Source organism: Silurus aristotelis (genome assembly GCF_946808225.1).
Source record: "Silurus aristotelis genome assembly, chromosome: 8".
NCBI lineage: Eukaryota > Metazoa > Chordata > Actinopteri > Siluriformes > Siluridae > Silurus > Silurus aristotelis.
In genome coordinates this window covers 16,827,235-16,854,952 of record NC_139581.1, presented here as the reverse complement: position 1 = coordinate 16,854,952, position 27,718 = coordinate 16,827,235, and the positions used below count along the sequence as shown (strand labels likewise).

The 27,718-nt window shown below is 37.3% G+C and overlaps 2 protein-coding genes across 2 annotated transcripts; both read left to right on the top strand.

The window, feature by feature from the left end:
- Positions 1-216: 216 nt before the first annotated feature.
- lrrc75a (leucine rich repeat containing 75A) lies at positions 217-21,226 on the top strand. Its single transcript, XM_083547656.1, has 4 exons — positions 217-1,781; positions 5,690-5,818; positions 9,000-9,112; positions 19,334-21,226. Exons 1-4 carry the CDS (start codon positions 1,527-1,529, stop codon positions 20,163-20,165), a joined length of 1,329 nt encoding a protein of 442 aa, XP_083403782.1. The 5' UTR covers positions 217-1,526; the 3' UTR covers positions 20,166-21,226.
- A 2,098-nt stretch (positions 21,227-23,324) lies between these two features.
- On the top strand, positions 23,325-27,718 carry crk (v-crk avian sarcoma virus CT10 oncogene homolog). Its single transcript, XM_083547653.1, has 4 exons — positions 23,325-23,464; positions 23,596-24,234; positions 24,996-25,567; positions 25,651-27,718. Exons 2-4 carry the CDS (start codon positions 24,015-24,017, stop codon positions 25,786-25,788), a joined length of 930 nt encoding a protein of 309 aa, XP_083403779.1. The 5' UTR covers positions 23,325-23,464; positions 23,596-24,014; the 3' UTR covers positions 25,789-27,718.

Here is a 27,718-nt window from a genome sequence, read left to right as displayed (position 1 = left end):
TCTTTTCCTACCTTGTCTACAGACTTCACTTTGTGCACAAAAAAGGGCTCCAGACAAGAACACAGGAACTCTTTCAAGAATATCTATTTGTTAGCTATCTGGGTTTTAGATGCACTTCTTCTTGCGCCAGGTGTCAGTAAAGAGAGAGAGAGCGAGAGAGAGAGAGCGAGAGAGAGAGAGAGAGAGAGATACGTGCAGTTTAATGGTAATCAGTACGGTCTGTGCAAAGACATCGGATTTGCACTGTGTAGATGAGAAACAGATGCATTGGTTGAGCTTCTTTGCCGCAGTTACACTGTCTGACCTAAATGCAAATATCGACTTTATTTTTTTCCCCTTGGATTGTCACCTAGATATCGGTTGTTTATTTCTCGAGATTATTATAGGCTATAAGTCCTTAATGCATCATCATTCCAGTCAGGGTCAACTGGATAAGCACTCGTGTTAAAAATTTTGCTCAGTGTTATGACTGAGTTGAATGTTTGGCGAGTTGCTAGAGGATGATGTGCACATTGGCCGACCCCTCCCAGTTGGAGGGGGAATGGGGTGGGAGGCTCTCTGCACCATGATCCACTGCCTGAATTAGACTCAGAGAAATACACAGTAAACAGTGAGGCTTCGGACAGAACTCAGCTTGTGGTAAAGAAAGCATTGATACAAACATAACCAGATATGTAGGAATTTTCTTTAATAAACGAACGTCTCGGAAATATAGGCTCAAATGCACGTGATGGAAAAAGCTGAGATGTTGACTTTGGCGAGGAGGAAAACAGACCCTACCGAGACTAGCACTTCTGCTTTTCCATTCTGAAGAAGATTCTTACTTTGCTTCGGGGGAAAGAAACCGATAGACGTGCATATCTGTTCCACGCCTGGGATTGCTGTGCAGGGATAACTGCATCACGGGAGTTTGAGCATTATCGGAGAGATTTGTCTCTGCCTCTATCTCTCCTTCTTTCTCCCCGTCTGCGGCCATGCTCCAGGCATCATCATCCGATCTGTTCCCTACCTGAGGGACGCGAAAGAAAATAGCCTTCTAGTTCTCTAACCTATATATAGCGAATATGTCGTGTTTGTCGCATTGACCTTAATTGCATGAAGGTTTTATTCATTCAAGGTAGTTTCGAAGGTATTGGGAACTGAAGGGAGGATTTTGTCTTGCAGCACCTGGGTAGATTGAACGTCTCAGGCGCGAGACCAGGGGATGGATTGATGAAGTTTGGAATGCACGCGAATGAAATCTCTCAGAGTTCATGCGTGTTGTCCGTATTTTTTTTTTTTTTATATCACCGATGATGCACATGCCAGTTTTGGTTCTCTTTGTTTGGACAGATTCATGCGCATGATGGTCAGCACTCTTTCCGGGACAAGGTGTGATGTAAACAAACCGGTGACGCGGCTGTAAACAAACAAACAAAAAAACTTGTGTTATTCGACCATCGGCATTTCGCATATGCTGGGCAAACTTGTGGTTGGTGCGAGACGCGAGTGAGTGCGTGTGAGTATCCCTGATCCCGGGCTCGGTCATGGGAGCGAAGCAGGCGAAGAGCCCGGATGAGGCGGGCGCCAGCCCTCAAAGCGCGCGCTGTAGGAGGACGCCGACGCGCGAACGCGGCAATGACATGCGCGCCTCGCTCGTGCTGCGCGCCGGGGAGAGACTCGCGCGCGCCGGCCCGCCGCCTCCCTACCAGCGGCGTGTGGGCATGATCCAGGACATGATGCTCATGGCTAAGCAGGGCAAACAAGACGAGGCCACGGAGATGCTCCGAACCCTGCGACAGGTACGAGAGTCGACATGCGACATTCACAATGAAGTCTTATTACAGTCCATAATCGTGCTTTTAGAACACCAAAGGATCCAGGGTTGTTATAGTCATTACACCTTACAGAAAAATACAAGACTGTTAGTTAAAAAGAAGCCATGTAACTATTTCATTTCAAAGAATGATGTCGGACAGATAAATATTGCACACATATTTTTTGTTTGTTTTTTGCATCAAGGGCATTAAATACTGTGACTCAGACTGACTGCATGTAAAAACAGAGCAAAGTCAGCAGAGGTGAAAACTACAGCTGACACAATTCAATTGCTGCTCCGAGACTGGCGTATCTCTCTCTCTCTCTCTCTCTCTCTCTCTCTCTCTCTCTCTCTCTCTCTCTCTCTCTCTCTCTCTCTATATATATATATATATATATATATATATATATATATATATATATATATATATATATATATATATTGACCATATAATGAAATAAGTGATAACAATAAATACAATTCTCTCTCTCTCTCTCTCTCTCTCTCTCTCTCTCTCTCTCTCTCTCTCTATATATATATATATATATATATATATATATATATATATATATATATATATATATATATATATATATATATATAGAGAGAGAGAGAGAGAGAGAGAGAGAGAGAGAGAGAGAGAGAATTGTATTTATTGTTATCACTTATTTCATTATATGGTTATATGGTTCACGTGTTTCCTCTGGGTATTCAGGTTTCCTCCCACTGATCAAGTAATTCACAGACTGGCTGTACTAAATTGGCCCAATGTGTAAATGTTTTAGTGTTTACTTACTGCCTTGTTGATATCCCATTTAGGGTTAATGAATTCTCCTGCTTTCACCCAGGGTTTAGGCTCAAAATCGACATCGACTCTGCTGAGAATGGAGAGGTTACTGAAGAAGAATTAATAATGAATTAATAATATAAGGGCACATCTAAAAAACCTTCCAATAAATCGCTTGTTTCTTTAAATATTTGTCCTCTTCTTTTTGCTCTAATAGGACACAATACATTTTTGAAGACATTTTTAGAAGTATTAATGTGGTTGCAATATTCTAATGTCATGTTCCTCTTGGACTAAAGACTATTTCAGTCAACCAGTGTTTTGTTTAGACCTTTAGTGCTGTTTGTTTCGGGCTGGCTGAAACAAGGACATGGAAACCTATGCAATTTGATTACAGTGAGAACATGATATTAAAAGAGCATAGAACTGAGGCATCTGCTGTGTCATGGTGCCACAGTGCCCTATATTTGGCATTTATTTACATTTCTATTGGTATCGCATACATTACCACTAATCCACAATCATTCCACAGAGGGAAATGGAATAATACACCATTATTTAAACCCTAGTTTCTTCATCGTATGTCTTTAATCAGCAAGGTCAAAATGAGTAGATATCTAAAATGTGGGAGTTAAGAACATAGGAAGCCCTCTATCGTGGACAGGTCAATTACAGTGGTTCCAAGCATTGAACTCCCCTGTAGAAGACCCAAAAGCTCCACTGGGCTTCTGCTACAAGCCCACCTACATACCAGATGTGTTGTTTTGCGATGTCTGCATTATGCACTAGTGGATGCATACTTCAGGCCCTTCACAGCTGCTGAGATACTTGCCCAGTGGCTGGACTGTCCTGTGTTGCTGATGCAATTAGAATAGCTGTGCGATTTATTACTGTGCTGTGTAGACACTTTTACCCTCTAGATCGTGCAGCCTATGATAGAGGAATCAAGAAGAGACTGTAGGAGCAGCAGGATTTCCTGTAGGGAGATTGAGGATGGAAAGAAGGACCTACTGTGGCTTATACTCATCAGTGAGAGTATAGACGATCAATTAAGCCAAGCAGAAATGAAATTCTGACAGAGAAAATATAATTTCCTATTTTGCTGATGATGATCAGCAGTCTGTCTGTGTCTACCACTGAAGGGCTGTCAATAGTTTTCAACTTCTCTCTGCAATTAGAACTCATATGTATACAGAAAGCAACTGTGAAACATTTCTCTTGTCTTCTTCGTGGTGATAGTTGTTAATGCTGCTGCCTCACTGCTCCAGGGTTTCTCCTCTTATTCTCTGTGTAGATTTTTTCCATGTCCTTGCCATGTACATTCGGGTTTCTTAATGTTTTTACAGTTTCCTCCCACCAAACAAAGGCATGCTAGTGCAATGGACTGGAGTCACATCCACGGTGTGTTCACACCTCATGCATAGTGTTCCTGTGAAAAACCATGGATCTATCTCTGAGAAAGGCACAATTCACTGAAGATGAATGATTAAGTAAATAAATGTACTGTGTTAAAATATAACAAAACTATCAGCTAAGACACTCATAGCTGGCTCAGGTTCAATGGTTTAGATGGACAGATTTGATCTAGCATACTATAGATTAGTACACTATAGTTTTTACACTTTATTATAAACATTATTGGACAAAATTCAACAACTACCTTATGACTTTCATTCAAGTGAAATCACCTTAACACATTCATTTATTTGTTTTTCTTATTAGCCGAAATTCGTCGTTGTGTTAATCACATATGTTACACATATGATGAGGTTTATATATATTTTTTAAATTAAAAGTATAAGCTGTGAACACTGGACCTTCTGTGAAGCCTGGGGATCAAGGCAAAAAGCCAGAGGTTTTTTTTTAAAATCCTCCATATGTATTAACAGCATGAACCCATAATTAATAGTCTGGCGGATTTCAGTCTGTGTGGCATTTCAGCTGCTCAGTTCAATAGTATTTGAGTCTATTAGTCCATGTAAATTGAAAGATCAGTTAATGAGATAGAGAAAGAAGGTGAAATGCTTTTGATTGCTAGGTGCACCCTTTTCCACAGGAACTGTGATGATGGATGGACTTTTGTTTGAAAGGAAGGTGATTAATAATGTAGCTTTATGGATGAGGGTTGTACATTGTTGGACTGTATACTGAATGGGAAAAAAACATTAATCAGGAGAACACCCTTACTGGGTTCATTCAGAAAACATGAATTATCTTTCTGTCCTTGTGTGTATTATTTTGCATTTGTATATAATGTAATAATTGAAAAAAAACATGTTTTCATTCTCACATTCCTGTCATTCATGTCCTTGATATAGTAAATCTGCTTTGCTTTACCATTTACCCAAGATAATAAGTGAAGTGTTGAGCTGATTCTTCTTCCTGTCTTGTTGCTGTGTTGTTAACAAGACCCTGGGGTAAAGTAGATTAAATTCACTTTTAGCTTTGTCCACTTGCAGAACTGTTTTGTTTGGTTTTTTTCTACACATAATGGCTGTTTGTGAAATGTGTGAGGATTTTACACTGAGAGAGAAATGCTATAAGCTTTATCAGAGGAATGCAGACATGTTCAGTGTTTGAGACACATAACAAAACTCTTGGTTGTATTTAACAAAAAAAAAAAAAGCTGATGTCAATTAACCTTTCAGGTTTCATAATCGTAAGCAGTGGTTTCACATTTACAGATTCAAATAAACATTTTCACTGCATAATTCACAGTTTCATCTTCTGAAGTGATGGGTTTGAACAGTCACTTTTTTATTTTTACAGAAGAAAGACATATATTACAGAGAAAAGAAATGGTACATGGTGTAATTTATGTATTATTCTCATTCTAGGATTATGATGAATTAAAAAAAAAATTCTTACAACAAATAAAGACTTGGAGTATGTAAAATAAGTAAATTTCAAGCATTAAATTAGTTGAAAATCTACATGTAGGCACAGTATATTCATTGATAAAATCTAAAACACTAGTTTGCTGTAAACTAAAATTGTAATCCAAAAAGATTATGATCATAATTTGAAAAGTTTTAACAAAACTAAAAGGTTGCTGCTAAGTGGAATTCATTTAAAAATCAGTTTTGTCTGTTTTTTTGCTCTAGGATCTGGGAATGGAGTCAACCTCTTTGGATGATGTCCTTTATCGCTACGCCAGTTTTCGGAACCTGGTGGATCCCATTACACACGACCTCATTATCAGTTTGGCAAGATACATTCATTGCCCGAAAACGGTACAGTTTTTATGTTGCATTGAAATGTAAAAATGTTGGCTGAAAAAGTTCATTCATAACACAGAGGACTAAAACTTATTACCAAAAACAAATCTTTATTCTTACGATTAGGTTCCTTTTTGGATTACTGTGTAAAGATTCAAAGGTTCATGCTACATTTTATTTTAATATCTGCACATATAAACAAAACAAAACAAAAAATTCTTAAATATCACTGATAAACATTTAATAATTTTGTAAAACTCTCATCCAGTTCTGCAGATTAAATGCTGAATTGGACATTTGGTTCTTAAGCGTTGGTGTCAAGTGTTAAGACTATACATGGATTAAATAATGCATGATAATGTGGTGGATAGGATTAATGTAAAAAATGTGTGCAAATAAAGCAGAAGATTAACACAGACATGAAAAATGTTATAACATAAGTTTAATATTTTAAAAAAGATTTGCTTTGTGGTGAAAGGATTTCCAGAAGCATCCATGTTGGTTTATGCCATTTTGCAACAGAAAATCATTTGTTTTATCTTTGGGAAATCACAGATTCATATCCCTGACAGTGTCATAGATATTCACTGCCAGGAGCCAACTGAGCAAAATTTGGCCATATTCTCTCTGGGAGGGAGGGATGATATTTAATCTCTCTTGTCAATCAAAGCACCATTATATATTCTTGAGTGTCTTTGAGCTTGTGTACACAAAAGGGCAGACAGTGATCTTTAAATTTGGTCACTTGATTCTACTGAATTTTGTTGCATTTTGTGCTGCACCGTGCCTCAATTTCTGTTAATGTGAATGCAAATTGTTCAGGAAGTAAAATAACCTAAAGTAATCGGCGAAAACACATGCACAGGTTATTTTACTTCTTGAACAAGTGCACACCCAAGTATGATTTGCATTCATGCTCACAGTAATCCTGTAATGGTTCCAATGCAGCCAAAACCAGACCACATGTTTCAGTCTTGGTTTAGTACCATGTTGCATTTCTCGGTCTTTCACAGTTTTAATTAAACTAGCAGTGAGGAAACCTCTGTACACTGCCCTCTGACAGCATGAGTAACAATTTAAAAAGATGCAGTAGCTTAGCATGTCTGGCCTTATCTTTATCCTAGCCCTTATCTTCCCAGGTTGAAAGCTATTATTTAACATGGGAAAAGCTGTCAATTGGGTAAGAATTGACAGGTGATCAAATTAGGGTGAAAATAAAGGAAAGGAAGATTTTTATGGATCTGTAGCATTTATAGTAATGCCCTTCCTAGTGCAAGTTTAAAGCCTGGTGAAGCTTCCAATATAGCAGCCTTGAATTATAATATTGAAAATGATTGACACATGCAGTATTCACAACTACTAGCCATTATCTTCAGCTCAAGGCATGTGCAGCTGGATCACATGTGAAGGACCTGGCTGTATTTGTCAATATTGGAGAGGATGCTGACCCTGCTTGAACACCACAGTACTAAACAATGAAGTAGATGCAATGCATATACAAGTGCATTTACCAATTTCTTTAAAAGACACTTTCTGTGAAAAAGAACTTTACTCTTAAAAATGCATACAAACATATTCACCTGCATCATTACTCTTTCTTTGTAGCTGAAATGGAAATTTAATTATATCTTGAGGCAGCTAAACGGTCAATTTATAATTTTCTTGTCCTGATTGTATTCTGATTCATTGCTCCGGAGAAACAGGAAATGAATGATACTTATAACTATAAGCCTTGATATTGTATATCAGCTCAGTAAAAAAAACACATGCTGGTTTTTTCCTATCAAACCACTAATATTATCTATGTGCAATAACACACATCCCAAATCTCTCTTTTTGTCAGTAAGGTCTAGTTTTTAATGGTGTGTCTATCACAAATCTAAGTGAAGTATACAGTATATTGACTATTTTTCCAATCATACCAGATTTCAGAGGCATTAGTGAATGTTACACACGGCAGTGAAGAGAAAAGCAATTTCAGTCGCAAACATATTGGTAGACATAGGAGGGATTATGAGCCGGCCTGTGCTTGATTGACATGGCTAGTTTTTTGCTTGTGGATGAGTCATGTTGAGAAGATGAGTGAGTTTACACTAGGCAACTTCTGCTAATGCTGCTGCACTTAATGGAGCAAAATAAACCCAACAACACGGAAAAAAACAACAACTCAGCTCTGTGGAAATGGCTGTCGTACAGCTGATTTCAAATAAAACAGCAGTTCTCAGTGCAAACAGGAACAAGAACAATATAATTGCATTAGGAACACCTAAAAACTGCTAATGATGCAAGACTAGAGAATGTATACTGCAGAACATAACAATTATTTTCTCTTTTAATACACCAGCTTAGAAAGCAGTAAATCTTTGACACTTAACCATTGTTCTATCCATAAAATACCTTTATCTTTGCCAGTTTTTGATAACTCTTTTTGATAACAGGCACAAAAAATGGTTTGGTCTGAATATTATTAAGAAATGTCAGTATTTCTTGATACTTTGATGTATTAATAATATTAGTACCCTAAAGCTGCAACTAATCTCAGAGTAAGCTGCATGTGTTACAGTGAAGCAATAATTTTTTTCAGGGTGTGTTAAAAGGATTTTTGTATATACGTGTTTTTGTGCCTGTTGCTGTAGACATTGGGACAAGTGCTAATTATTATTTTTGATTTTTGGGGGATTTGAACAGATATGGAGTTTTAATTTAATGTCAATTCGGTCAAACTGATTTGTCTCTCCTCAAATTGTTTATGAGCTGGTATTTTATGACTTTTACACAATTCATTGCAGCTTTAATAAACATTTATCAATTAAAGAGACAAGCTTCATATAGCAACTAAACATAAAATACATAAAATGTAGCACCATGCAGTACCACAGTCTGAAAATGCATTATGTACTCAGAAATCTTAACATGAACACACACAAAGACAACACACACACACACACACACACACACACACACACACACACACACACACACACACACACACACACACACACACACACACACACATATAGGGCCACCACTACTTGTTTGAGATAAACTAACAGGCAATCTACCTTCAATTTTTTTTTTGTTGCCTGGGAAATTAAATGTTCCTGCCATCACAGTAGTTAACATGAAGTCATTGTGTATATTGCATGATTGATAGCTTGTCCTCTTTCTCTGCTTCCTACATTATTTGCCTGTTTAGGAGGGTGATTCTCTGGGAGCAATGGAGAAGGTGTGCCGGCAGCTGACGTACCATCTAAGTCCACACTCGCAGTGGAGACGCCAGGGCCTGCTTAAGAGGAAACCTCAGGCCTGGTAAGTACATAGTGCACATAAACTGAGGAACCAGAATGCGATTGGTTGACCTAAGGAAGCATCTGATACTGGCTTTATAGTAATGGCTTTTCTGTTTGTCCTCTGATCCTGTGCCATCTCTCTCTCTCTCTCTCTCTCTCTCTCTCTCTCTCTCTCTCTCTCTCTCTCTCTCTCTCTCTCTCTCTCTCTCTCTCTCTCTCCATCTTTCTCTCTTTTTGTATGATGTATTCTGTTTCTCCATTAGGTTATCATAACCTCCTCTAGCATCAGCAGTAATATAGCCTCCTAGAACATCAGCATTTGTCAATGGTCAAGGCCTGCTGCTTTCATATTATTGAATTCCTATTTTAATTCATCTGCAGATGATTGAAAGGACTAATCTCCAAATCCACTCAAAAGAGCCAAACGCAAGTCTTCATTCATTAGATAAATTATGAAATCAAAACACTCTCAGCTTCCTCGTAACAGGCAGCTGAAGTCATCACTGGGCCAGCTGCTTCTTTAAAGCACTGATTTGTTAGCACTAGGAGAGTAAACAAATTAAATACTGAAGCAATAAAAGAGATCTCATACTGGCCTTTAGGTTCCGAACAACACAGAGAGATCCCCAGTGGAGTTTAGAAGGCAGTATGTGATTCTCTATTTCCAGAGATAGCACAGATTATTCACAGACCTTATTCAAATATAATGAGAAGTAGCAAAAATACAAAAAGTTTTTTGGTTTGTTAGATTGGTTGGTTTGGCACTTCTTCTATTGAAAGACACTCTAAAGGGACAAATGGAATCAAACCACTCTCAAGATCTCTATTCAAATTGTCCCTCCCAGGTTGCTCCCATAGTTTAAGGAAAATCGTCTGCATTACATTTACATTTATGGCATTTGGACACCCTTATCCAGAGTGGTGTACATTTAGTCATTTTTATACATCTGAGCAGTTGAGGGTTCATGGACTTGCTCAAGGGCCCAGCAGTGGCAGCTTTGTGGTGCCAGGGTTTGAACTCACAATATTTTATTTAGAAGTCAAACATCTTAACCACTAAGCTACCCCTTCTTCCATTACAAAAAAAATAAATAAAATAATTTGCTGAAATATACAAGCACAGATAAAGTTAAGAAGGTGCAAAAATATTCTTATTGTAAACCAAACACAAAAAATACAAGGAAACAAAGAACAATACCTGCATCTGAGAACAGGAATCACAAAAATCATGGCAGACAAATGTGAGACAAAGTGTGCTGTGAAAGGTGACACTTAAATATATGTGCTAATCAAGTGTGACAAATAAGCAGTTGTGATTGATTAATGACTTGTGACAGTCATGTGAAGGTTCATTGGCTAAGTCTGTGTTCATAATCGTATCAGTAATTTTTTTAATTAATTTAATTAGTTAAATTTAATTATAGAGTGCCTTGTGAGTTTTTAAAATAGAATGAGATATTTCAAAAGCTAAGAATTATAAGAAATATACCGTATTTTTCGGACAATAAGCCACTACTTTTTTCCCACGTTTTTTGACCTCCGCGGCTTAAACAACGAAGCGGCTTATTTATAAATTTTTCCTGGGTTTTTCCCGGTTTCACAAACTTCAAGCCAAAAAACTGAGCGACATAACATTAGACCAATGAAATTTCCGAAGGGAAATGAAAAAACGCAGCTCACCTGTGTTCTGAGCTGCACGGCTTCAGGAGAAAAAACTTTTTTTTAAACGCACGACGATGACAAAAGATAAACTCTCGAGAGAAATAGTTGTGAAAGGAAGGAGGAAGACAGTGAACAATGACTTTCTTGGTAGGCTACTGTTTAGATACAAGTCGTTGTAACACGTTGAGTCTGGGTGAAGGGAGAGCTCACTAACTCCATTTGCAACAGAAATCATATAAGCACAGACAGGTTTCAAAAACTGATGCTTTTTTATTTTTCTTGGCAACAGCGTTACGGGTTAGGCAAAGAAACTTAGAAATGAGCGTCAGAAAATATTAAGGACATATTCCTCGGCCTTGCACACATGCAGGAATAGCATGCTATTCCCAAAATGCCGCTCTGTTTTTAAAGGAGCCACAACATATTTCACCCGTGTAACAGACACTGTCGTTAAAGCCTGTGTAAAGTTCATTAGTTTCAATGTAGACGCGGCTTATAGACAGGTGCGGCTTATTTATGTTTAAAATAAAAATCTTTGTCAAATTCAGTCGGTGCGGCTTATATATAGGTGCGCTTAATAATCCGGAAATTACGGTACTTCTTCAGTATATAAGCAAAGTAGAACAGAAATGTAAAAATAAAAATATGGAAAGTAATATAAAACTTTACTTTAATAAGTGTTCTATATTTTTTTGAAAATGATAAGGCAAATTTAAACTGTTTTTAAAAAGCCAATAAAAAATTGTTAGGTTGCTAGTTATTTCATACTAATATATATATATATATATATATATATATATATATATATATATATATATATATATATATATATATATATATATATATATATAAGGCTTTTATCTTTTAATTTCTCAGTCCAGAGAGGCAGAGCAGAAGGTCAGTGCTCAAATGAAATTGGCATAGAGGTCAGAGCTCTAGTGACTCCCCAGGGTCTACATGCACACATTCAAGCTCATTAAACATTGAGCAGCTGGGGACAAGCCGGCGTCTGGGACAGTGCCGACCTGAGTGAAGGTACAATAGCCTGGTGCTATATATATATATATATATATATATATATATATATATATATATATATATATATATATATATATATCTGGACTGAGAAATTAAAAGATAAAAGCCTTGAAGGGTTCGAGCTACCTGTTTTCATAAATGTCTGCTGTCATCATCATTTTGCTGTAATCCCAGAGCTTGTGCTCATGCTTATGCTTATTATTAGTAATAAGCTATTTACTTGCTTTTTTAAGTTTAATGGCCTGTTATGTGGGTTGATGTGGGCATAGAGGTCCATTTCTGGACATCAGATATCTTTCTTTGCTTGCAGCCACACAGGTGACTGCGTAATGAGGCCTCCTGGCCTCCTGCTTCTGTACAGCAGTATTAGTCATTGTTATAGATGAAACCAAATTGCCACACAACATTTTCTACACATCTAGTGAAGTACTTGTTTTTACATGCTTGTGCCTTGTACACCAAAAACAAGTAGCACATCAAAAAGTTATTATAGTGTGCATTCAGATTTACATCTGAAGAATTCAACAGATCCCTGATTTAGCATGACTTCGAGTGCATTTTAGTCCCCAACCAAAACATATGCTCATGCTAGTAGGTCAGGGTCTAAGCATACCATTATGCAAAAACCCTGTTTGAAAGTAGTTAATGTAGTACTGCAAGTTTGTGTTTGGGTGTAGTTTGGGGAATTTAAATGCACCACCTGCGACAGAAAATAAACTTAATGTAGATTTAATGCATTAATGTATATTTAGAGATGATGGATTAGTCAAGATACAGGCTTAAAATGAATGTGGTACTGTACAGTGATAGGTATCTGGTCAACTTTTATGCCTCTGCCTCTAGCTGATAAACACATGGTTTGATTTTATATTGAATTATTTTTGCAACCAGTGGATACAATTATTATATTTTGGGATTTATCCAAACATCGCCATGGTTACAACAAGGTCAGATGCCAAGGTATTGATATATTGTTTTTGACTGTAGAGACAATGTCTGAGTGCTGACTCAACCTCTCAACCTGAGAGGCTCTTATGGAGAAACTAACCAATCCTTTATAATGTTATAAAGGAAATAAATCTATGTATTTAATTTAATTAGATTTTTTACTGTATATGATTCTGGAGTTTGATCCCATTGTCTTCAAAGTTTTTCAATTTGCCAATTCCTGCCCACTCTCAGCTATCTGTCGCATAATTACTACCAGTCAAGAAAGTGTGGTGACTAGCATGTGCTTCCTCTGAGACATGTGAAGCCAGACAACACAAATTTTGAAACTGGTGCTAACAGACTCAGAGTCTCTAACCGCCCTCATTTGCATACATGAACTCAGATATGCTCTGGAATATCTAGAGGCAATGGAGGGTAAAACACAGTCACTCTGAGAGAACATGTCCATATTAGCTGGACTGGCAATGCCAGCATTTAAAACATAGAATCAAAATGTAGTCAGAAAAATAAATAAATAAATAAATGTGACTTACCAGACTGAGTAAAGTTAACAGTATAACGAGAGAAAGAGATGTTTCCATATCTATAGCAAGGTTTTGTGTCATTTTAGAAAGCAGTTTGGGGTTTTGAGCAATAAATAAACAAGGTTGGTGTCCTCAGTGCATTTGGCAGGATATCTTACATGTCGGGCAAAACTTCTGGAAGTCTTACAAACTTATGATCCTTGATTAGATTTAAAAACTCCGTCCAGTGTTTTATTGGACAGGGACATTAGCATGAGCTAATGATCCACTCCAAGGCAGGGCTTCTCTCCTGACATGTTTCATGGAAACATGACTCTTGCCTCCTACCAGGGTTAAGGACATGATGCAGAGATAAACCCCATTTTCACTTCCGAATGGCTCATTGGGGATAATGAGAGACATTAAGCCTTATTATAAGAGCTGCAAAGGCTGCACTGTGCATTTGTAATGATTCATAAGATCTGTGTAGTGATGATTTGCTTGATTTTTATCTGCTCTAGATAATACCAATCATTAATCAAATGTTAATGTCCATTTTCTATTATTTCTATAATTCTCAAAGCAGTTTGACCTTAAAATCCCCTAAAAAAACTATATGTTGGGAACCTAATTGTGAAAAGAAAAAAAAAGAAGTTTGATCGCTCTGAGTTTGTTCTGTGTTATTATAATAGATGTAAATGTAAAATGTTTATTTTGCATTTCATCTGTGATTTATCCATTGTATCCATTGTAACAGACAAAGAATTGGCACAATAGAAAGAAAATTGCTGCAGCTGATGTGTGCAGGCAGTGCAGAGTGTTTTGAACGAACTGAATTGTGTGAGACATGGCAGCTGTCTGGTCTGTCTGCACTGCTGTCTGTAGTTTATAATAACTCCTAATAACTAGCATTGTGCTGTCACCAGATAAAGTGGAATTATTGTAATGTCTGCACACAAGATGTTTGGTTACTTCTGGGCAAAATTTTCTAGTTTACTCCTGCTTAAGAATTGTCATGGATTTTTTTTTTTCATCAATTCCATCTCATTTCAACATGCTCTTGAGTATAGGTCATGTGTGTGCATGTGTGCTTTAAGCTAGATCGATACAGGTTCAAAGAGGTGCATCTGCATTCTTTTTTTGTTGGAAATGATGGCGTCATTTTTCCGGCATGTCTTTTTTTTCTTCTCCTCTCATCTGACATTCCCTCATTCTCCCCACCAACATTCATACATATTTTCATTCTTTTATCAATCCCAATACTCATTCTTTTAATATTATGGTTCTATTCAATGTCATCCTATTCCTTTTCCATACACTTTCAAATGCCATGATTTATCTTACTCTATCTGTATCTGTCTTCTAGTGCTCCTCCTCTCTGCTTCTCATTTTACTCAATGTGGGAGCAGCTCTGGGGTCAGGGAGTGATATGCAAATGAACTTGCCGCATTAGTATTCTTTCCTGGCCTCCTGTGTGTTGCTTTCTCGCTCTTTTCCTCCCACGCTGATTCTGACAGCAATGTCCATCCATTTCAAACCAGGATATAAACAGACATTCTGTTTGATGTTTATGCCCTTTTGCTGTAAGGGTATTTAGCATAATTTTTGCTTCAGTGAATTAGCAGTGACCGATCTACATATTACAATCAGAAATGACTCAACACATACAAACACAAACATAAAACACTTCAATAGAGCAGCAGTAGACATTTTTGGTCAATATTTCTTACTGAATGCTGGTGCCAAACAGCCTAATCAGAATGAATAAAACCTTTTTTCACTGCAGATGTTTTTATATCAGAGTGCCATTAGATTATTGAATCTTATTGGACAGATGTTGACTCGTGTTCTATAACCGCAGCTCTGACAATAGTGGCGCCTATAAGGCAAATCGAAGGTTTATATTATTCTAATTTGTTATTGTTTCTATGGAAACAGCTCTTTCACAGAGATTGTGTGGTGAACTGACCTAATCCTCAACTGCATTTTTTGTTAAAATACTGATTGTCTGGCAACAACTGTTTATAGTAGCTGTGACATGAGTGATAACAGGAACACATTAATTTCACTGCTGTTCCATGACTAACATATATCGAGTCACCATAATATACAATAACAAGTATGTTATTCATTTATAAAACAAATGCTGCCAATTTCTGACAAATTACTGTGGTATAGGAGGAATAAAACACTTCTGGTTAACACATGTTTAGGTAAAGCAAACTGTTAAGGCGGTAACAGTAACTCTGTTTGAGCCAGGCTGCCTCACACCACTAGTTGTTTTGTTTTGTTTCATATTGAAGGTAATTTATTTTATTCCAAATATATTTACACAACCTTTTAATTAGAGTGAGACCTTCCTGGTGGGAGGCCTTATGAGGCCTTTCTTACACACATGCAGGTGATCTAAGGCATATTCTTAGTTTGCTGTAGTGTTCCCTAGATATGCCTTGTGTCCACAATGATTCTAACCAGAAGAAAGCATTTGTGGTTCATTAAGAATCATAAACGATTAACCTCCTACACTGACCTACCTATCTGCTCTCACTACAAACATCTCTTTTTCATTGGAATGCAAACAGGGCTGTTTACCCAAGACCCATCCTCACACCTTTATTGTTTAGCAGATTGTTGAAGAGAAGTGTTGCCTCAACCCAGGCTTTCATGCTGTGCACTTTAATGGGAAATACTGCTATCACCACCTGTGCTTTTTCCTCACACAGGAAAGAGGAAACCATTTACTGTAAGGCTCCAGGCCTGCTTCATGGGGGATGATCACGCGTAAGAGAACTAAAGATACTGCAAAGCGAAAGCCAGTGCTCAATAAATAATAGCAGAATTAGCAACTGTTTAAGTGTGTCCTCTTTGTCTTCCTGTTTTGTAGGGAGGTTTTTGCATATCTTGCGTATCACATCTCTGATACACACACACACACACCAGGTACTGTTTTGCATTAACAAAGATTATTTAGTTATACCTGATTTTGGGGATTAATAATCCTACAATTACAAAACCTGTCTTTATGGCTCTAGTCATCCTTTATATATTGTCATATATAAAAATATATGACAATACATTACTGTCTAATAGATTAAATTGCATACATTGAAAATATATTTTACAATATAGATTATTGCTTATTTTCATTGTGAGAAGGGTTTATGATTATATATTAATGCAATTATATATTGTATCTTAATGTATTAACATTATATATTGCATACATTAATGTTAATGTTATATGCATAAATCTGTTGAGTGTATGTGACCAAGTATAATCTTTTTATCTTTATTTGACTTAGTTTCAGTGTAGCATTGCTGGAACTGATATTCAGTTTATTAATACAAATATCCAGAATAAGTGCTATGCCAATGCATTATATTACTGCACATACATTATTTTGAAAAGCATTAAACAATTGACATTTCTTTGGGTCAGCATTTTTATGCTAACACTTACAATCAATGTAGATGCATGGTTTTTATGTTCTGTAGGCTTCAACTTCTTTCACAAAATGTAGTGAAATAAAAAATATAGCAATATAGAATTGTTTGTCAGTTGCCAAAAAATAAATTATTTGTGAAGAAAACTTACTTCCTACTTTTGAAGAAACTTGTGGTTAGTTGACCAATTTTCTTCCATTCCTATTATAGCTTTAATTTTTTTTTAACTATAAGGGAATAACTGTCAACATAGGATTCCATCTTCTATAAGCCACTGCACACCACATGAAAAGGGCACTCATGTCACATGGCTGCTTTGCAGCAGATTCATGTTCATGTATATCAGCAGTAAAATTTAATCCATTACCTTTACAACAATGTCTATCTTTTCTAGAAGCTTTGCACATTTATTTGTCTTTTCTTCTTCGTGTTTCATGTTGGCTTACTTAAATAATCAATACCTGCACTTCCATTCACCTCCTCATAAATACTGTGACACTAGCAAGATTTCACTAAATAAAGCTATACAGCATATAGAGGAGTATGAATTTAATATATTCTGTACCACATAGCAGAAATGTAGAATATTTATTTGTTCAGTAATAAGTTACATTAGACAAAGTGTACATACTGCAAATAGGCATATATACTGTATATGCATATGCATGTTGCAAAGTATTTTCCAATATATTGCTCTGTGATGTGTGTGATGTGATGTGATAAAGAAAACAATAGCAGCTCACCAAGACATGGGAAAATAAAATGTTGAAGGTCCAGGCTAGATGATTTATAGTAATAAATTTTCAGAGGGGACTGAAAACATTTATTAGCTCACTCTTGTTGAATCATGAGACTGATTATGGCTCTTCTTTTGCCTCTTGGCCTCAGTATACTGTATTTGTGTGGTTTTCCTTTATTTTTTAGTTTAGTTTTGGTTACATTTATTTACTGAGTTGGTTGTGATAATTCAGAATAAATAATAGCAGTTTCTACTGTTAATATGTAAACAATTTAATATTAAACAAAATGCAAAAAAATTATTCTTTTAAGTGCTAAAATAATACATCTCTGGTTGTTAGTGCTTACAAATTTGAGATTTGTTAGTGGTTCTTTAGACATCAAGAACAAGCATTTATTAAGGCACTTTATAAATCCATTCAAGATTTAAATTCGCTCAAAAAGCCAAACATTTCTTTTCTACAACAGCATAGATACGGAGGCCAGCAACATTTTTCAGAGCTTGGGTCATAATTGAAATCAGTTCTACTCCACCCTACACTGCCTGTTCACTGTGTTCCATGGTGCCAAAAAGATTATTAAACCTAATTCTGTTTTTTTCTTTTTATGGCAATTAATGCTGCAAGAGATTTCTGTCATCTCTATCTCTGTGACTATGTCTGAGCTGGTTTATCGGAATGTCAGTGCTCTCAGTTTTGCTTATTTTTAGCTCTCAACGTGTGCAGCAAGTGTTATGCTTAATTTGCTGGCTTCGTTTTAATGCTTTAACTCCAGATAAACATCTGTAGGACATGCTGTTAGAGCTCTTTAGTGATATGGACATTAAAATTACACAATACACTCACATTATAAACTTAAAAGAAAGACAAAACATATTATTATAATAATAATAATAATAATAATAATAATAATAATAATAATAATAATAATAATAAATAGCTAATAAACAAATATGTATGCTGTATCCGAGTACTGTATTTTTTAAAACTGCTTTAATCTGGTCAGGGTCATATTTTTGGACATGATTCCTAAAACAATAGCAAAAGGCAGATGGACTAGCATCTCCCTGGACAAGATCCCAATTCATCTTGGCCTAACACACTCTACCCACAGACAAGTAGTAAGCTTATGAGAGAGGCAACCAGAATATCCTAGTAAGAATCTATTAAGCTATCAATTCTTATAATAACCCCTGTACCATAACCACAAAAGTATTCATGGTTCCTTATTTTCAATCCTCTTTTTTTTCAAACATGGCAAAGGTCTCAAAGTATTTCAAATTTCGATTATGGTTCCACTGATGCTTCTTTGAGGATCAGGTAGTGGTTTTTTTTTATGTGATGTTCAAAGCAAGGGCTTTTTTCAAACAGCTCATTATTATGGAGGTGGCACCTTATTAGATTTTAAAACCTGATTGTCTGATTTTGTTTGCCTTTGTATTTTAGTCACTGTTCTCACAACTTTTTTTTTTACTTCATTGCAATAAAATGTATTTTATTTGCTTAAGTATTTTAATATATCAAAACAACCTTTAAAATATATAACTTTTTTTTTTCATTTTCTTGAAGAGTACTAAAAATTCTTCAGGCTGAAGAGATTTTACCAGTTAGAAAGTGTTCGAATCTACTCTCAACACAGTACTGTTCCTGAAGGCATGTGTTCAGCTTAGTCATGCACAGTTAAATCAGCTAATAAAAGGGTTGGTACTTAGCTGACAGAATGATTAAGATATGCCAAAGAAAAAAGCTCCGGCTCTCAATATGACTACACAATACTTCACTAGTACCTCACAGTAAAATTCTATTTTTTGTATCTGCTTCAAGAGTTATGAAAATTACTATTAATCTCGTATTTGTTTAAAATTGTATCTTTAGTGTTTGATTATTTTTCTGTTCTCTTCTCAGCCTGAAAGCCATTCTTTCTAATCCACCGGCCAATGGAGCATTAGACCTCTCCAGCATTCCTCTGGGGGTGAAGGATATGGAGCGTCTGTGCTCGCACCTGCAGCGGCATGCCTCTCGTATTTCCAGCCTTGAGCTGGGCTTCACAGAGCTCACAGACGAGGCCTTTCTTGTGCTCCTGCCTACTCTGGCCTCACTGCCTCGACTTGAAACACTGGCACTCAACGGCAACAGGCTGACACGAGCCGTGCTCAAGGAGCTGACAGACACACTGAAGGAGCCTGATCGTTTCCCTAGCATCACATGGATCGACCTTGGAAACAACGTGGACATCTTCTCGCTTCCGCAGTCATTCCTAGTCAGCTTGCGTAAACGTTGCCCTAAGAAGGGCAACCTGCCTACCATTCTGGAGTTCGGTGAGAGCCAGGCAAGTGAACCAGAGGGCCGGCCAGATGAGGATGACACGGATAACACTGACGATACAAACAAGACCCTGAGCCTGGGTGAGCTCAGGTCTGAGGTGGACTGTGAGATGGACGGGGAGATGGAGATTGAAGAGATGATGGAAGAGCTGCTCGACTTTGATAGGGAGGTCAGAGGACCAGATGATGAAGAAAGTGTGTGGACAATGGAGGAGCTGAGAGCTGCAAGAGGGCCAAATGAAACACAAAGCAGTGTAAAAAAAGCAACTAAAGCTGAAGGTGAGGAGGACACACACAGCCAGAGCTCTCAGCTGTCGTATTCTAGTCAGTCAGAGGACTCTTCAGCAGCCTTCGGCGAGAGAAAGAACACTTGTATGGCTAAGGGGTGTCATTCTCCTGGAAACCTGACCTGAGCAGATTTGCCCAATTTAGAAATTGTAGCCTTTTAGCCTGTCTTGTCCCAAGAGTCAGAACAGACCTTGGTTTAGAGTGTTTACAGGTTAGAGTGATGAATATCAAGGTAGTAAAAGACAAGGGGGGTGACTCACTTAAAAGTAAGGCACTATGTGGTAAATAAATTATATTTTGTGTATATCATTGATAAAAATTAAAACCTATACCATTTATGAGGTATAACAATCATATTATTTAGAGCAAGGTAAGATACCCTTTGCAGTTTATATGCTTCTCTTTCAGGTAATACCCCTTGGTTATATTGTATGGTCCTAACAACAGACTGTTACCTATGTGCCTGTCTGACCCTGTTAAGAAGGATGTTTGTGCAGAAGTGTGACGGTAGTCTGAGGGTTGGTGCGCATGCGGCGATTAAGATATGGGGACAAACTCACCAGCTTGACATTATTAGGTCTAGGTTGGACATATCCTTCTCTGCCTATGCATTCAGCAGACTTTGAAATGCATGTCCCCAGTGTCAGAACAGCCTGTACTCCCGAAGAAAGGAAAGAGGAAACCAAAATACTTTGATGATTCCCTCAGTTCAACTTTTGAAAATTGTTGTGCTGTATGATGGACTGGCACCAAAGACTGAAGGACAGAATAACATAAAAAATAAAACATAAACGTCCTGATTATTACTATATATTGAAAGGTATCAAAGCTTTGCTCTTCCTTTTATATAGTCATTCTAATCTGCTTTATATTTGTAATTATTTTGGTATATTTTTAATATAATCACCCAGCCATTGTATTATAGAGTATTTGTTTAAAATATTAATTTACGAGTTATGACACATTTATAACTTCCATTTATTCACTGAGTATCACCTCACCAGCACATACTCATACATCAGTAGGTCCCGTCTACAGTATATTCGATCTCTTGAAGACGGTTTATGACATGGCTAATATTATCCCCCACTATAATACTTATAAAATCTGTGAATCAGGTCTTGCTCTGCTATTTTGCTCTTGTACAGAGATTCTATAATAAATATATTATTTTGTAAGGACCATATTTCTGTTGTAGACTGTTTTCTGCAACCTTCTTTGATGATCATAGTGAGGTAGTCAGGAATACATCATGTTACATATATACAGATAACACTTATTTCACACAATTACTTTTTTCTGAAGGTTAAAAAAAATTTTTTTTGTTATATTCAGATCACCTTTATCAAAGGGTCTGTGGTCTAACAGGCTTATTAACATATTAAAGGGGGGAAAAAATCACCCTGAAAAATTGCTACTCCTTCTGGGACATAATCTGCAGTTGTGTTCAAGATTTATTTTGTAATTAAATTCAGAATTGACTTTTAGTCTGTCCAGCTTTCTCACCTTCTCATCTGTACACTCTGCTCAAAAAGATAACATTTAAAAGCTAAAAATGCCATTACTAATACCACCATCAATACAATCGTGTGTTGTGTCATGTAGGTTACTTACTAGCAAAATCAGGTCTCAGCAGTTACTCAGGACATCTGTGTTACTTTGCTAGCACTAACATTGGATTTCTTTTGTGTATGTGACAGTGAACCTTTCTAAAATGGGGAGTGAGAAAAGAAGCTTTTGCTGTTTTGTTTTAAAGCACCAAACAATAAAATCTGACATCCATGCCATAAATTCATGCCAGACAACTACTGGCTTTTCAAAGGAACAATAAAAATGCACACTAGCTAACATATTAGTACCAAAATCACTGAACATATCACAAACATCAAAACAGTACATATTTCTCTATTAACACTAAACACACAACAAGTAGTCTCTACAGATTCACAGTATCAAACACCACTGCAGGTTTAATACCACACAGAAATCATTGATGGAAACTAGAATTTATAATAGTAAACAGATTTTAGACCAGGATCTACTAAAACAAACCTAGTCAATGAGCTTATTGAATGATTTGCCAAATCTCAGGTAAAGCAACAAATCTAATCATTTCTAGTGAAAAAATGTAAAACTATCAAAGTACCCTCATTGGTTTCTACTACAAATACTTTACCTACCATTGGCTGTTAACCATTAAAACCATTGCCAAATGGTTTCTATAATGCATTATGTGTATATAATTATGTTATTATTATCAAACCAACGAAACATTTATTAAAACTTATTGGAATCTGTATGAGATACTATGTTTTGGTGTCTAGTAACTGATCGACAAATTAAAAAAGGTTTTTGGCCGCTGCCAACTATTTCCTATGAAGTGCCAAAAATGTAAATTTACTGAGGGCCCATGGGCTGCAAATAAATGTTGTATTATACCAAACATAATATTACAAAAACTAAGTTGACATGGTTCCTCTCATTTATGGTTTAAAATCAAAACATAAAACAAAAAAATTACTTTGATCTTCTTAATTAAAGCAGTTTTATTTCCAAAGTTCTAGTCCAGTGAAAATTAATATTACAATAAGAAACAATAAAAATGTATGGTACATAAAAGTGGTACATATGGTGCATATGGTACAATCAAGTTTAATGCCTAACACAGCTATTCAGTGACCTCTAATGAGACATGAAGTTGGTTATAATTTTTCAAAAGTTTTCCAAAGGCATAATATTTTTTTTTTTTACTCTCTTCTCATATATGGCATGGCAAATCAAAGTTACCATGAGCCACATTTGGTATGCCGACCCCTCGTTTGGGCGTCTTCACACTATACATAACATGCCACCAAGATAAGGCAACAAATTACCACTTTAGGCCCACAGGGACCATTAAACCAGATATAATTCCTATTATAATCGTTAAAACCATTACAAAGTCCATAGTGGTTTATATTTTCTCAGTAGGGATGTTAATGATCTTGACATGGATCAGCAGGATGTGCAACCACAACAAATGATTTGTAACTTTTAAATCGTGTCTTGGTCAGACATTTAATGTCGTCTGAATCTCGAATCTGAAAAATGTGTAAGTGATACTTAGTGGTTAATAGTTTATTATAGTTTATTATAGTTTTATAGCTTGTGGGCTGTAATGATCAATCAGTCGTGGAAAATGTGAATGTGCATCTCCGGGCGATGGCGACACCCAGTGGTCATTCAAGCCACTGCAAAAAATACCAATGCTCTGTTAAAGAGTGCGTGTGGAAACATCTAATAGTAATCATTTAGTTCGTATAGACAGACTGACAGCAGATTAAAATTGTTGTGGAAAGTTTTCCCAGTGTCGAACGGATAGAAAGCCTCAGCATGAGTCACGCTTTGCAAATAAAACTACACCCGAATGAATGATTAGTGATGAGTGAGTAATGAAGCGGATGTGCGGGATCTGGTTTGCTCTCCGTATCTACATCTCCCTTTTTAATGACAACGTTATTGTGATGTTCTATACATGTTATTGATTAAAAAAAAAAAAACGTTTATTTCTGGAAGGTACGGATTTTCTGGAAGGTGTCGAGAGGGAGGTGAGGGTGTGTGACGTCACATCCGGGAAATCAGGGCAAAGATTGTTTCAGCAGGTCCGCCATTTCAAATATTTGAACTTCCTCGGTGAGAAGTTGCAGTGCAGGTCAGAGGGCCGTCATTCCTCTGCTCCGACTGCGGGAACATCAGGCGCACGGGTCGCTTGTGCACATGTGCGCTGGGGCTGCGACTTTCATTCCGGCCTGGTTGTGAGTAAAGGCGAATGCTGCTGGCTGCTCGGGACGAGCTGAATGGTGGAAAGGCGCTGAAGTTTTTGTGTGTGTAAGTGAGCGAGCGAGTCAGTGTGTGTATGAACTGAGCTGAGCTCGTCTGGCGGATCCGGACACACAGCAGGCCCGGGTGAAAGCCTCGGCTTTTGGGTGGCAGCCATGGCCGGACACTTCGACGCGGAGGACCGGGTTAGCTGGTACTGGGGCAGACTTAGCCGACAAGAAGCCGTGTCCCTGCTCCAGGGACAGAGACATGGTGTGTTTTTAGTGCGGGACTCCATCACCAGCCCCGGAGACTATGTGCTGTCTGTGTCCGAAAACTCGAAAGTCTCTCATTATATCATCAACAGCATCAGCAACAGCCGGCAGTCCGCTCCGGGTGAGACCCTGTGCTAATGGCTAACATTACACACTGACTAGCGCTAGCGTCTTTTTTAATGCACTTATTTTAAGTGTCCTTTTTTAATATCCATACCAGTTTTATCCAAATTAAATAGCTTCTAAACGATAATAAACGGAGTATTCATAAATCTTGCTCATTAGCCTGGCTAGCTTATGTTAGTTAGCCGCATGCTAACGCTGCCTGCAGTTAGCAACTAACGTTAATTGACGTAATGCACATTTTTTTAGAAGATTAATCCCTGTACATATGAGTCGAGTGAAGTGCTGGAGTGTTTTGGAGTGATAAATGACAAATCAAGTTGAAAATAATTAGTTAGAATCCCTAAAGCTTTGCTAGGTAGCAAAGGATTGCTACCTCGTCCAATTCCATGGGCATGCAATGCAGTAGATTAGCAATTCTCCTGTTTAGACGTGACCTGAGGTATCAGTGTAATTGTCTTCTACGCATTGTTAAGGAATCTCTCTATTATTAACACGTACATTTTTGTTGCAAGTAAAACGTTTAAGCCTTTGAGATTGACAAGTTTAAAATGATTTATTTCAGTGCAACCCAAGTCCCATTAAAGATATCAAAATGGCTAAACAGAATGCAGGTCCTCCATTTCTTACATATTTTACATAAGTATTTTTGCATATAAATGCTAAGCGTAATTACTTCAGTCTCCCTCTGATTCAGAACAGTGTGGACATTTCTATGAATTTGCAATGTATTCACTCTGCATTGTGTAATCTCGCCAGGCCTGGCTACATCTCGCTTTCGTATTGGAGACCAGGAATTTGACGCACTACCTGCCCTGCTGGAGTTTTATAAGATACACTACCTGGACACCACCACTTTGATCGAGCCCATCAACAAAGCCAAGTACTCTGGAGTTGGTGTTGCTAGCACAGGGCCAGGAGGGGTCCCTCAGAGGCTTGAAGAGGAATTTGTCCGTGCGCTGTTTGACTTCCCTGGCAACGATGACGAGGACCTGCCCTTTCGAAAGGGTGACGTCCTGCGAGTTTTGGAAAAGCCTGAAGAGCAGTGGTGGAATGCGCAAAATTCGGACGGCCGTGTGGGTATGATTCCTGTACCGTATGTGGAGAAATTCCGACCAGCTTCTCCCACGTCAGGACCCATGTGCGGTGGAGGAATAGGCCCTGTTGGGAATTCAGATGGCCACAATTCCCAATCCACTCCTCTGCATGGTGAGCCAGGCCCGTACGCCCAGCCCTCATCTTTACCCAACCTGCAAAACGGGCCTGTGTTGGCCAGAGCGGTTCAGAAAAGAGTTCCCAATGCCTATGATAAGACAGCTTTGGCTTTAGAGGTAAATAATAACTGAAGCTTGAACTTGGTGGTTTTTGTTCTTTATTATGTGGTTGTATATTGATGTTTTGTCCCCTGCTTTAGGTCGGCGACTTGGTGGCAGTGACGAAGATCAACGTGAATGGGCAATGGGAGGGCGAGTGCAGGGGAAAGAGAGGCCATTTTCCCTTCACGCATGTGCGCTTACTGGATCAGCACAACCCTGATGACGACCCGAGCTGAGATTAGAGACTGGTGTTCCTATACAGCCCTTAAATGCACACACCCTCTCCTCTCACACCTCATAACTGACATGCCCAGCAGTAGCCTCTTCTACTAGATCATTTTCCTGTATGTTTATTCATTCTGTGCCATCATGTCATTCATGCCAATAGATACAGCCATTTACTGACTACATCTTGTGCAACGATTGAAGTTAATCGTTCACTAGACACTAAAGACCATGGACATTACTATAGTTTACCATACATGGAATGTCGGTGTGAATATTGCCTATTTAAAAAGGGGGGGACACACACATACGTCTGCTTGGACTCGATATTTAAGCAGTTTTGGTGTTGCTATAAGGGACTGTTGCTCTGCGTTTGAGTAGCATACACTACTCGTACTGATTTGCTAAAAGCCGGCTGCATTGAAGGGGATTTTTTTTTTTTTGGAAGCCTTCCATCACACTACAATTAATCTACCATGTGATTATGTACAAGTCTGAGAGAAAAATGCTGATCATTCACATATTGTTTACTATTACATGCTTAATTTGTATTTACTTTTAAGCATTCTTTTGTGCACACAAGTATTTTTGTGTTTTGTATTTAGTTAAACTGTCCCTTTCTTATCGATCACTACTGGGGAGGGTATCTGAACCTTGGACACTTTATTTAGCAGTTACAAATCAGTTTGGCTTAGGGGAAAAAGCACAAGGTCATGTGATTGAACTTGTGTGTCTGTTAAAAGAAGTAGTACTCGTACAAAACAGTTTTTCCGCTACCCCGCTAAAACGTCATACGACGATGCAACCAATTTTATCACTGATATACACAGAGTTTGTATGTGTCACTGTGTGTAAAATGTAAATGCCTCAAACACTACTCTCTAGAAGTGTATAGGACACTACAGTAGTCTTCATCTATGATTGTTTTATGTATCTGTAAGCCAGCTGAGTGTCAGTTTAACCGTACAGCAGTATTTGCAATCACACATCACTGCTTCATAGTGCCAATGTTATCACTTATTATATATAACAATAATAGTTCGTTTAACCAGCTGTTTGCCTTTTTTTGCAGAAGCTCAGAATAACTAAAGCAAATTATCTTTAATATAGCTTCATAAACCATGGATCAAAGTGTACAAGAATTGTAATGAGCCCTCTTGAATTTTTAAAACAATGTATTACACTTACTGTAACTGCTTATCACTTTAAAAAATTATCTAATGAGCAAATGAATACTGATTTTAAGGTCATTAGAAAAAAAAAACACTATGGGTATGATTATTGTTAGCGATTCTTTGAATGATCTGCAACATGTTTAATCGTTTGAACAGGGACAATCACCTGATAAATTTCTCCCTCTGTTATATCTAAAATGTGAATTTTGGGAATGAAGAAATAAGTCAAATGTATACATGTCACATTAATGAAGGATTGTTTGAGCTTTAGTGTGAAATGCAAGTAAGACAAGTATTCAGCAATGGAGCATCAAATAGTATTTTAATCTCACAAGGTCCTGTTGCTAAAGTTCTATGGTGAAATTGAATTCTGCACATTTAAGTCATAAAATATCGGGTGTTCACATCCAAGAGAAACTTAAACCAAACTTAGTTTTGCAGGCTGTTTGGTAGTTTTCTCGTACACACTACAAGAGATGACCTTCCGACGATTTTATTCTTTAGACTTATAATACTTTATGCACCTAAAAGAAGTGTGCTATATCCAAGTTGGTTAAAAAGTGCCCCAGATGTTTTTGTACTTAAAAGTATTATTTTTATTGCCTTTAGTTCAATTGACATATTTACTTGTGACTTTAATCTATGTTCATCTAAGTCCTTCATAAAACATCTAAATGTGTTGGTTTTTTTTTTTTTTTTTTTTAGATCAGCCTGTTCCTGTACATGAAATGAAGATAACCCCCAATAGTAAACTATTTAAACCCCA